At 41.2% G+C, this 13,127-nt stretch overlaps 1 protein-coding gene across 1 annotated transcript in view; it reads right to left on the bottom strand.

Moving 5' to 3' along the window:
* NARF (nuclear prelamin A recognition factor) overlaps positions 1 to 13,127 on the bottom strand; it is an 81,852-nt gene that overhangs the window by 47,749 nt on the left and 20,976 nt on the right. The window contains exons 3-5 of the mRNA XM_053709850.1: positions 12,116 to 12,259; positions 11,898 to 12,030; positions 9,268 to 9,402 (exon numbers count right to left, since the gene is read on the bottom strand). Coding sequence (XP_053565825.1) covers positions 9,268 to 9,402; positions 11,898 to 12,030; positions 12,116 to 12,259 — 412 coding nt within the window. The remainder of the gene's footprint in view (positions 1 to 9,267; positions 9,403 to 11,897; positions 12,031 to 12,115; positions 12,260 to 13,127) is intronic.

Genomic DNA, 13,127 nt, shown 5'->3' with positions numbered 1-13,127 from the left:
ATGAACTAGCACTGTATGGCTGTTGTGCTCAAGAGTGAGCACAATGTTATCTATAAGACTCGCATGAACTAGCACTGTATGGCTGTTGTGCTCAAGAGTGAGCACAATGTTATCTATATGACTCGCATGAACTAGCACTGTCTGTTGTGCTCAAGAGTGAGCACAATGTTATCTATATGACACAATGAACTAGCACTGTCTGTTGTGCTCAAGAGTGAGCACAATGTTATCTATATGACACAATGAACTAGCACTGTCTGTTGTGCTCAAGAGTGAGCACAATGTTATCTATATGACACAATGAACTAGCACTGTCTGGCTGTTGTGCTCAAGAGTGAGCACAATGTTATCTATATGACACAATGAACTAGCACTGTCTGTCTGTTGTGCTCAAGAGTGAGCACAATGTTATCTATATGACACAATGAACTAGCACTGTCTGTCTGTAGTGCTCAAGAGTGAGCACAATGTTATCTATATGACACAATGAACTAGCACTGTCTGGCTGTTGTGCTCAAGAGTGAGCACAATGTTATCTATATGACTCCCATGAACTAGCACTGTCTGGCTGTTGTGCTCAAGAGTGAGCACAATGTTATCTATATGACACGCATGAACTAGCACTGTCTGACTGTAATGCACAGGATTGATTACAATGTTATCTATATGACACGCATGAACTAGCACTGTCTGGCTGTTGTGCTCAAGAGTGAGCACAATGTTATCTATATGACACAATGAACTAGCACTTTCTGTCTGTTGTGCTCAAAAGTGAGCACAATGTTATCTATATGACACGCATGAACTAGCACTGTCTGTCTGTTGTGCTCAAAAGTGAGCACAATGTTATCTATATGACACAATGAACTAGCACTGTCTGTTGTGCTCAAGAGTGAGCACAATGTTATCTATATGACACGATGAACTAGCACTGTCTGGCTGTTGTGAAAGATTTAAAAAGCTATAAAAAGCACAGAAATAAGAGGCGGCCTGCAGGGGCTTAGAAACAAGCAAACAGAGGTTATAAAGTATACTAAAATAACAATGCTGGTTATGCAAATCGATAGTAAAAGCACATTGGATAAGCCATAGACAAGAGACTTAGCCATGTGGCCACTAATCACCAGTTAGCTCCCATTTATGAGCCTACCTATGTATGCTTTTTAACAAAGGATGGCAATAGAATGCAGTAAATTTGATAAATGAAATACATTGAAAAATCTCTTAAAAATACTGCTCCATATGACCTATTACATTTTAACTCTTACGTTGCTTTAAAGGGACACTGAACTCAAATTTTTTCTTTAGTAATTCAGATAGAGCAGCAATTTTAAGCAACTTTCTAATTTACTTCTATTATCAAATTTTCTTCATACTCTTGCTATCTTTTTTTGAAAAAGAAGGCATCTAAGCTAAGGAGCCAGCCAATTTTTTGGTTCAGACCCTGGACAGCACTTGGTTATTGGTGGGTGAATTTATCCACCAATCAGCAAGAACAACCCAGGTTGTTCACCAAAAATGGGCCTGCATCTAAACTTACATTCTTGCTTTTCAAATAAGGATACCAAGAGAATGAAGAAAATTTAATAATAAGAGTAAATTAGAAAGTTGCTTAAAATTGCTGATCTATCTGAATCCCAAAAGAATAAATTTGGGTTCAGTGTCCCTTTAACCCCTTAGTGACAACTGACGTACCAGGTACGTCCTGCAAAAACTGACAGTTAGTGACAATGGACGTACCTGGTACGTCAGTTGTCTAAGAGAGTGCTGGAAGCGATCGCAATCGCTTCCAGCAGCTCTCAGGGTATTGCAGTGATGCCTCGATATTGAGGCATCCTGCAATACCCTTTGAAAAGCATCCGGTGCAGAGAGAGCCACTCTGTGGCCCTCTCTGCACCGGTAGCGATGGTGCCGTTCGTTGGTGGGTGGGAGCTTACAGGGGAGGCGGGTGGGCGGCCCATCGCTCCCCGGCATCCGGTTCCTGCAAGTGCTTTGTGCACGCCGGATGCTGGGAGCGTGCAGAGGGGGGCCTGCGGGGGCGCGCGCGCGTGCATGTGTGTATGTGCGCGTGCGCGCACGCAGCAACCACTGACACCAATTATTAGAGAAGAGAGAGGGGGGGGGGGGCAGATACACTACAGAAAAAGCTGTGTTTAGCAAAAAAAAAAAAAAAACCTTTCTTTTTTGGGGAAAACTGGGTACTGGCAGACAGCTGCCAATACCCAAGATGGTGGCAAATAGGTAGGTTGGGAGGGTTAGAGAGCTGTTTGGGGGGGATCAGGGAGGTTGGGGGCTAAGGCAGGGGTCCATCACAGATTAATAATTAAAAAAATAAATAAATAAATAAAAAACACCTTTTATTTTAGTACTGGCAGACTTTCTGCCAGTACTTAAGATGGCGGGGACAATTGTGGGGTGGGGGAGGGAAGAGAGCTGTTTGGGAGGGATCAGCGGGTGGGATGTGTCAGGTGGGAGGCTGATCTCTACACTAAAGCTAAAATTAACCCTGCAAGCTCTCTACAAGCTACCTAATTAACCCCTTAACTGCTGGGCATAATACAAGTGTGGTGCGCAGCAGCAATTAGTGGCCTCCTAATTGCCAAAAAGCAACGCCAAAGCCATATATGTCTGCTATTTCTGAACAAAAGAGATCCCAGAGAAGCATTTACAACCATTTGTGCCATAATTGCACAAGCTGTTTGTAAATAATTTCAGTGAGAAACCTAAAGTTTGTGAAAAATGTAACTTTTTTTTTTATTTGCTCGCATTTGGCGGTGAAATGGTGGCATGAAATGTACCAAAATGGGCCTAGATCAATACTTTGGGTTGTCTACTACACTAAACTAAAGCTAAAATTAACCCTTCAAGGTCTCTACAAGCTCCCTAATTAACCCCTTCACTACTGGGCATAATACACGTGTGGTGCACAGCGGCATTTAGTGGCCTTCTAATTACCAAAAAGCAATGCCAAAGCCATATATGTCTGCTATTTCTGAACAAAGAGGATCCCAGAGAAGCATTTACAACCATTTGTGCCATAATTGCACAAACTGTTTGTAAATAATTTCAGTGAGAAACCTAAAGTTTGTGACAAAATTTGTGAAAAAGTGAACGATTTTTTTTATTTGCTCGCATTTGACAGTGAAATGGTGGCATGAAATATACCAAAATGGGCATAAATCAATACTTTGGGATGTCTTCTAAAAAAAAATATATACATGTCAATGGATATTCAGGGATTCCAGAAAGATATTAGTGTTCTAATGTAACTAGCGCTAATTTTGAAAAAAAGTGGTTTGGAAATAGCAAAGTGCTACTTGTATTTATGGCCCTATAACTTACAAAAAAAGCAAAGAACATGTAAACATTGGGTATTTCTAAACTCAGGACAAAATTTAGAAACTATTTAGCATGGGTGTTTTTTGGTGGTCGTAGATGTATAACAAATTTTTGGGGTCAAAGTTAGAAAAAGTGTGATTTTTTCAATTTTTTCCTCATATTTTATATTTTTTTTATAGTAAATTATAAGATATGATGAAAATAAGGTTATCTTTAGAAAGTCCATTTAATGGCGAGAAAACGGTATATAATATGTGTGGGTACAGTAAATGAGTAAGAGGAAAATTACAGCTAAACACAAACACTGCAGAAATGTAAAAATAGCCATTGTCATTAAGGGTAAGAAAATTGAAAAATGGTCCGGTCATTAAGGGGTTAATGCTCAAATACAGTATTAAGTCGTCAGGCCTCTAATCTCTTCCCTCAGTCCTGTGTGACTCCAATGATCCTTTAGATTAGAAGAAAATTGTGGGAATAGGCGAAAACCCCACAGGAACAAGCTGAAAGAATGTAAACTATTTTATATTTGCGTGTTTAACGGAGCAGTTTCGCTTCTTTGCATCCAGAAAGAGGAGAACTTAAAAAAATTGTATTGACCCATTAAAAAACAAACAAAAAAACAATAATAAAATAATTTCTGTGCTTATTAAAAGGTGCATTTTACATTAAATAAATGGTGTTTAACCTCTTAATGACCACAACATACCCTGTATGAAGAGTTTTTCGGGATGTAACAGCGGTTCTCGCTGCCAGCGGCAAGACTGTGCTGTTATGACCTCACTCCTACAGGTGTCCTGAAATGGCGCGGTCTCGCCGCCAAAACAAGCCCCGTTAAAAGACTAGCGATATACAGGGTACATAGCTGGTTATTAAGGGGTTAAAGTAAATATTACCTGATAATAAGACGCAGATGTATTAAACATTTTATTAGTTGATTAAGTATTGAAGAAATTAGGGTTTAAGGAGACGAAGAACAGAGAATTATGCACAAAGAGCAAACATTACCCTGAGCATAAAAAGCAGTTGTATTTTTTTTTACTTAAAGGGACACTAAACCCATTGTTTTTCTTTCATGATTCAGATAGAACATGGGATTTTAAGCACCTTTCTAATTTACTCCTATTATCAATTTTTCTTTGTTCTCATGTTATCTTGATTTGAAAAAGCAGTACTGTAAGCTTTAGAGCCGGACCATTTTTTGTTCAGCACCTGGGTAGCACTTGCTGATTTGTGGCTAAATGTAGCAAACCAATCAGCAAGCGCTATCGAGGTGCTGAACTAAAAGTGAGCTGGCTCCTAACCTTTTATTGAAAAAAAATATAAATAGGAGTAAATTAGAGCATGCTCTATCTGAATCATGAAGGAAAACATGTGGGGTTAGTATCCCTTTAACAAAGTTGTTTATTTGAAAGAAAAAAAAAAAAAAATAAGTGTAAAGTTTTTAATGACATGTTATAAAATGTGTCACTACAAACAACACTGCTATATTCCACACGGTCGTTATGTTTGGAGCCAGCAATTCAACCTTTAACAGGAATTGTAAAATCCAGAATTTTTAGAATTTAAATTACAGGAAATGGGAGACTAAATAAATAATTAAAATACTTTGCAAAGTTTTTGTAGTTTTGTGTTCCAAAACACATTTAAGTAAAGTGAGAAAAATCTCTTGAATACAGTAAACGTATAGAAAAAGCGACATTTGTACAATTAAATAATTTTAAAGGGATATTGAAGTAGTTTCATTTGCTGCACATACAATTTTTTAATATATATATATATTACACACACACACCCATGTACAGCTATAGCGACTGTATGGCCGTGTACTGTTCTAGTGTCTGTATGGCCGTGTACTGTTCTAGTGTCTGTATGGCCGTGTACTGTTCTAGTGTCTGTATGGCCGTGTACTGTTCTAGTGTCTGTATGGCCGTGTACTGTTCTAGTGTCTGTATGGCCGTGTACTGTTCTAGTGTCTGTATGGCCGTGTACTGTTCTAGTGTCTGTATGGCCGTGTACTGTTCTAGTGTCTGTATGGCCGTGTACTGTTCTAGTGTCTGTATGGCCGTGTACTGTTCTAGTGTCTGTATGGCCGTGTACTGTTCTAGTGTCTGTATCGTCGGGTACTATTCTAGTGTCTGTATCGCCGTGTACTGTTCTAGTGTCTGTATCGTCGGGTACTATTCTAGTGTCTGTATCGTCGGGTACTATTCTAGTGTCTGTATCGCCGGGTACTATTCTAGTGTCTGTATCGCCGGGTACTATTCTAGTGTCTGTATCGCCGGGTACTATTCTAGTGTCTGTATCGCCGGGTACTATTCTAGTGTCTGTATCGGCGTGTACTGTTCTAGTGTCTGTATGGCCGTGTACTGTTCTAGTGTCTGTATGGCCGTGTACTGTTCTAGTGTCTGTATGGCCGTGTACTGTTCTAGTGTCTGTATGGCCGTGTACTGTTCTAGTGTCTGTATGGCCGTGTACTGTTCTAGTGTCTGTATCGCCGTGTACTGTTCTAGTGTCTGTATGGCCGTGTACTGTTCTAGTGTCTGTATGGCCGTGTACTGTTCTAGTGTCTGTATGGCCGTGTACTGTTCTAGTGTCTGTATCGTCGGGTACTATTCTAGTGTCTGTATCGCCGTGTACTGTTCTAGTGTCTGTATCGCCGTGTACTGTTCTAGTGTCTGTATCGCCGTGTACTGTTCTAGTGTCTGTATCGGCGTGTACTGTTCTAGTGTCTGTATCGGCGGGTACTGTTCTAGTGTCTGTATCGGCGTGTACTGTTCTAGTGTCTGTATCGCCGGGTACTGTTCTAGTGTCTGTATCGCCGGGTACTGTTCTAGTGTCTGTATCGGCGGGTACTATTCTAGTGTCTGTATCGTCGGGTACTGTTCTAGTGTCTGTATGGCCGTGTATGGTTCTAGTGTCTGTATGGCCGTGTACTGTTCTAGTGTCTGTATGGCCGTGTACTGTTCTAGTGTCTGTATGGCCGTGTACTGTTCTAGTGTCTGTATGGCCGTGTACTGTTCTAGTGTCTGTATGGCCGTGTACTGTTCTAGTGTCTGTATGGCCGTGTACTGTTCTAGTGTCTGTATGGCCGTGTACTGTTCTAGTGTCTGTATGGTCGTGTACTGTTCTAGTGTCTGTATGGTCGTGTACTGTTCTAGTGTCTGTATGGCCGTGTACTGTTCTAGTGTCTGTATGGCCGTGTACTGTTCTAGTGTCTGTATGGCCGTGTACTGTTCTAGTGTCTGTATGGCCGTGTACTGTTCTAGTGTCTGTATGGCCGTGTACTGTTCTAGTGTCTGTATGGCCGTGTACTGTTCTAGTGTCTGTATGGCCGTGTACTGTTCTAGTGTCTGTATGGCCGTGTACTGTTCTAGTGTCTGTATGGCCGTGTACTGTTCTAGTGTCTGTATGGCCGTGTACTGTTCTAGTGTCTGTATCGCCGTGTACTGTTCTAGTGTCTGTATGGCCGTGTACTGTTCTAGTGTCTGTATGGCCGTGTACTGTTCTAGTGTCTGTATGGCCGTGTACTGTTCTAGTGTCTGTATGGCCGTGTACTGTTCTAGTGTCTGTATCGTCGGGTACTATTCTAGTGTCTGTATCGCCGTGTACTGTTCTAGTGTCTGTATGGCCGTGTACTATTCTAGTGTCTGTATCGCCGTGTACTGTTCTAGTGTCTGTATGGCCGTGTACTGTTCTAGTGTCTGTATGGCCGTGTACTGTTCTAGTGTCTGTATGGCCGTGTACTATTCTAGTGTCTGTATCGCCGGGTACTGTTCTAGTGTCTGTATCGTCGGGTACTATTCTAGTGTCTGTATCGTCGGGTACTATTCTAGTGTCTGTATCGCCGGGTACTATTCTAGTGTCTGTATCGCCGGGTACTATTCTAGTGTCTGTATCGCCGGGTACTGTTCTAGTGTCTGTATCGGCGTGTACTGTTCTAGTGTCTGTATCGTCGGGTACTGTTCTAGTGTCTGTATCGGCGTGTACTGTTCTAGTGTCTGTATCGGCGGGTACTGTTCTAGTGTCTGTATCGCCGGGTACTATTCTAGTGTCTGTATCGCCGGGTACTGTTCTAGTGTCTGTATCGCCGGGTACTGTTCTAGTGTCTGTATCGCCGGGTACTGTTCTAGTGTCTGTATCGCCGGGTACTGTTCTAGTGTCTGTATCGTCGGGTACTATTCTAGTGTCTGTATCGCCGGGTACTGTTCTAGTGTCTGTATCGGCGTGTACTGTTCTAGTGTCTGTATCGTCGGGTACTATTCTAGTGTCTGTATCGTCGGGTACTATTCTAGTGTCTGTATCGCCGGGTACTATTCTAGTGTCTGTATCGCCGGGTACTGTTCTAGTGTCTGTATCGCCGGGTACTGTTCTATTATTGCCTGAAGAATATAAATAATTAATTGTTGAAAGAAGCTACTAAACTGGTATATGGTAGAAACAATAAAACTTAGAAGGAATAACTGCCAGACCCTACTGGGAAAACAATACCAGAATTAGAGGTAACAGTATGACGTTTGTGAGTAGTAGGCAAAATGCATGAGTAAATTGATTTCAGTAGATTTAGTTATGACAAATACAGTAAGGAGTAAGCATTAAAGGGACAGCAAAGTCAAAATTAAACTTCCATGATTAAGTAGAGTGTATAATTTTAAACAACTTTCCAATTTCCTTCTATAATCAAATAGGTTTTGTTCTCTTGGTATCCTTTGCTGAAGAGTAAACCTAGGTAGGCTGATATGAGCACAGGAGAGTGCACATGTCTTTAGCAGTCTATGGCAGCAGTGTGCAACTATGTATACCTTTGCTATAAACATGCTGTCAGATGGCTTAAGACACATGCACGCTTGCACGCTCCTGAGCTCACCCAAGATTACTCTTAACAAAGGATTTACCAAGAGAACAAAGCAAAATTCATAATAGAAGTAAAATAGAACGTTGTTCACAATTTCATGCTCTATCCAATCAATTTAAGTTTGATTTTTACTATACTGTCCCTTTAAACTATCCTGGGAATGAATTAAAAGGGACATTAAGCACGTCTTGTTTGTGTGTAAGCATTGTGCTATGTGCCACGTGCTCTAGAGCACAATCTATTGTACGTGCAGCATTTGCTTTTTGGCTTGTCTAGGGAGTGTGGGACAAGCACAGTTTAAAGGGACATTAAACCCCAAATTTTTCTTTCATGATTCGGACAGAAAATACAATTTTAAACAACATTCCAATTTACTTCTATTATTTAATTTGCTTAATTCTTTAGATATCCTTTGTTAAAGAAGTAGCAATGCACATGCGTCAGCCAATCACATGAGGCATCCATGTGCAGCCACCAATCAGAAGCTACTGAGCCTATCTAGATATGCTTTCCAGGAAAGAATACCAAGATAATGAAGCAAATTAAATGATAGAAGTAAATTAGGAAGTTGTTTAAAATGGTATTCTCTATCTGAATCATGAAAGAAAAAAAAATGTGGGTTTAATGTCCCTTTAACACAAAACCCTTTATACCTACAGAAGAGAAATAGACTCAATGGGCCTTTTGGTTCTTATCTGACATTTAAACCTTTATTTTTATGTTGGAGGTGAAATTGTACAGCTCCAGGACATCTTATGCTTAACCCACAATAACTCCAGAACTGAAAAGCAAACAAGGAACCTTGTGCTGTTCTAGGCAAATACACCCTATATTATCATAGGAGAGACGCTGTTGTGAGATACCTTCCCGCATCTGTTGGGACTACCATAGGTTGGGAAGTCTGGACTGTTACTACTCGCTGCAGCCTTTCAGTGTCATGGCTTTAAAGGGCTACCTGAGCCACACCCACAGATGGCCAAACACCCCCCACAGATGGCCAAACACCCCCCACAACTCCGCCACTGACATGATTCCATTTCACCAAACACAGCCCCATTCCCAAAATGCTGTCTTACCTGGACATGCTGAGGCAAACATGGGGAATGCGTGTTCATCCTGCGTCTGGTGCTTAAACCTTCGTATGAAATCCTTCTGAGTCTCCAGAATACTAAAGTCAGCAGCGATTGTGGTGTCCAAAACATGGTGCACTCCTGAGAGACAGTAAAGGCAAGAAATGTTCTGTATCCGAAAGATACTGTAGGACGCATAGGGTTAGTGAGCACATTTACGTAGGGCAGAGCTAATTCACAGGTGCGTCAGTTTTCTGGATCTGCTCTCCAGCCTCTCTGAGCCAGTTCAAAAGCCACAACTTTCATATTTAACTCAGCTTTGTTTTTATCTATGAATAATTAAAGATAATTACAAGTAGAATTACAAGTTAAAAAGGCACAGTAAATGTTATACCCTTCATTAGATTTACCCTTGAATAATCCATGTCACACAATGAAAACACCAACTCTGTAATGTGCAGCCTGTCCATCTGGCGCTGAACTTCTTTGCTCTTTGTGAAGTAACCGTGCTAATCCTCACCCACTGCCGACAACAGGGCGCACTCCTGCAGGAAGGAAGCAGCTGCACACCTGCACTGAATCTGCAGCCTGATGAAAAGCAGGTGCGCACAGTCATACAAAATGTATTGCGCTACAGAGGCGGCTTAGCACTGGCCGTATGATGACAGGTAGAATGAAGGAGGTTCAGAGTCAGAGTCAGAAAGCAAAATACAGCAGAATCAACGTGTCAGGCATAATACACACACACAGAGAAGTGCACTCGCAGGAACGAACAACCATCTCAATACCATTGTTAGCTTGTTCTATGCCGATTTACCACCTGGGTGCAGCTTCTTTTTAGCCCAGTGATGCTTTTTACAGAGTAGAACTTTCCTGTAGTATATCAGTCTGAACCCGCCTATTACAGACAGTCCAGCACAGAAATACCAGACAATTCCTCTCTAAACAAGGAACACGGCAACCCAAAACTGGGCTAAAAGAGGCTGCTCCTAGGTGGTAAACTCGCCATAGAACAAGCGACTGAGCTGTTAGTTCCTTGTAGAGTGTTTCTCTTTCTGTTTGTATTATGACCCTGGGGAGGTCTTCCTAAGGGTGAGGGGAACCAGACATTGACTCCTTGCCCACTGACCATTGAGGAATATGGCTGCACCTATATAATGAGACCACAGAACGCCAAAACGATCGTTTGGGTTGTCATGTTCCTTGTTCAGAGGATAATTGCCTGGTATTTCGGGGCTGGACTGACCTTACTCTGTGGGATCAGACTGATATACTTCAGGAAAGTTCTCCCCTGTGAAAAGCACACTGGTCTAAAAGAGGCTGCTTGTTCTATGGCGAGTGGTAACTCGCCATAGAACAAGCTACTGAGGAGCTGTTCGTTAGTGGTAGAGCGCTTCTCTCTTTGTATGCGCTTCTCTGTCTGTATGTATTTGTGTCAGGCATAATGCCTATAATCATGTCTCAACTATCAAGTGTTGCTGACTCTGCTGTATTTTGGATGTGAGGGTTGGACAGTAACCCTCTGCAGTGTGCGCTGGGAAGGAGGTGCTGTACCTTACACAGGTTGCAGATTAAGTAAAAACAGTATTTTAAAAACACAGAAAGCACTTGCATTTGTGACATGGATTACAATGTGATTCAGGGGCTATTTCTAACATTTACTGTCCCTCCAATGTCCCTTGTCCTACAGAGCCTGATGGAGGAAGAGAGTGGCACGTGGGTCTGTATTATTGAGGGCGCACTAGATCCATGGCACAGATAACAGACTGTTGTGATTAGAGTAAGTTGGTCACATGTAGACAGATAAATATGAGCAGGAAGTCCAGATGATTATTCTCATTTAGGAAAATATGGAAGTGTGATTTGGAGAGATGAGAGGAGGGGACAGTAAAGTTAAAATTAAACTTTCATCATTCAGAAGCATAGACTTTTAAACAACTCTCTAATTTACTTCTATTATCTAATTTGCTTTAGTATCTCGACATGGAGTACTGGGGAACAAACTGGTGTCTCTTGTAATTGGCTCATCAGATGTGTTCGGCTAGCTCCCAGTAGCGCTGCTGCTCCTGAGTCTACCTAGGTTTAATCTTCAACAAAGGATACCAAGAGAATAAAGCAAATTTCCTAGCAGAAGTAAACGGAAAAGTTTTTAAAATTGCACCCTCCGTCTGAATCATGAAAGTTGAATTTTGACTTTGCTATTGCCTAAAAATGCTAATTACTGCATGCACTCAAACATTTATCCCCACTAAAGGCATTATTTTTACATCTGCATTCAAAATAAAATCTTTTAAGCATTAATCCTTTGTTAGCAAATATTGCATTGTTTTGCAGACCAAGAACACAATCCCTGAAAAACCCCAGAGTGTTGTTTAATCTACTTTTTTCCGTGGCCAATCAGAGACATATATAAAAGAAATCCTGCGCAACATATATGCGAGTCAAGGTTCTGAATACCACATAATGCACTCCAACCTTCTTGGAAACAGAAAAAAAAACGACTATGCCCAGATTTAAATGACAGGAAAAGCAGGCAAATTACATGAAAGCGCATTTTTTAACGCAGTCATAATTAAGCATTACATTTACAGCTTAATGTACCTTGGGGAGTTTTATTTGTAAGGTTACACGCTTACCTAGACTCTTCAGAAAGCCGCAGAGCTTCCTGGCTGCCTCACACACAGACAGATGGAATCTAACAGCGAAATACGGCACAGACTGCGGACTTACGGACGCCACAACCAGTCTGTGCAATGAAGAATCACATTTCTGAAAAGGAGATAAAATATTAAATATGATAAGCAATGGTGCAAGTGTAGCGCTAGCTGCAAGCGCATAAGCCCCTCTGCTGTACCTTATTTAGTGCCAGGACCTTGAAGAGCTCCTTCTGATTTTGCGCAAAGATCCGGATGCCCTCTTCGGATGTCACACAGTTCCCACATGCCAGGCAATCGCTCAGGAAGATTCTGGCCTCAGCTAGCCGGTGAAACTCACTTTTCTGGGAGGAAGAATAGAATGGGTTCTAGATATGATAAAAACTGCACAACCTTGGCAGAAATAGTGTAACATCCTAATTAGACAAAAGCAGAGCACAACTGGGGACTGGCACATCATATGACTGAACCGGATTGGCTCACCCGAGCGGGACTTCACATGTGTCTTTTTAACCATTTGCAGGAGTTAAACACATATGTATCTAGGGTCACTAACACACACACATGACTAATTAATTATGAGCAAGTAGTCTTTGCAGCAGAATGTCAGTTTACACATTCATGGTTGAATCTGAGTGGAACATATATATATATATATATAAAAATGTCATTATCAAATTTGACCTTATCTTTTGGTCTCCTTTGTTGAAACAGGAGAGCATACTGAGGTAGGCTAAGTAGAGTACATGCATGTTGAGAATTATATGACAGCTGGGCTTACAAAAGTGTTATACATAAAGTGCTCAAGACACATGCACGCTCCTAAGGCTACCTTCAGTATGTTCTCATATAGAGGGGTTCATTTGTAAAGAAAGTGATACAATTTAAAAAAGAGACATGAACCCAACATTTTTATTTTATGATTCAGCTAGAGAATAGAATTTTAAAAAACTTTCCAATTTGATTCTATCATCAAATCTGCATAATTCTCTTTGGTATCCTTTGATGAGTCAGAGCACAGAATTTTAAACAACTTTCCAAATTACTTTGTATATAATTTGCTTTGTTCTTTTGGTATCCTTTGTTGAAAAACATACATAGATGAACACATCTGGTGAGCCAATGACAAGAGGCATATATGTGTAGCCACCAACCAGTAGTGCATAGCGGCTCCTGAGCCCAACTAGGCATGTCAAGACAGGATACTAACCA

This window comes from Bombina bombina, chromosome 1, assembly GCF_027579735.1.
Source record: "Bombina bombina isolate aBomBom1 chromosome 1, aBomBom1.pri, whole genome shotgun sequence".
Taxonomy (NCBI): domain Eukaryota; kingdom Metazoa; phylum Chordata; class Amphibia; order Anura; family Bombinatoridae; genus Bombina; species Bombina bombina.
The sequence above is the reverse complement of the archived record's forward strand: the minus strand, read 5'-3'. Positions and strand labels throughout refer to the sequence as shown.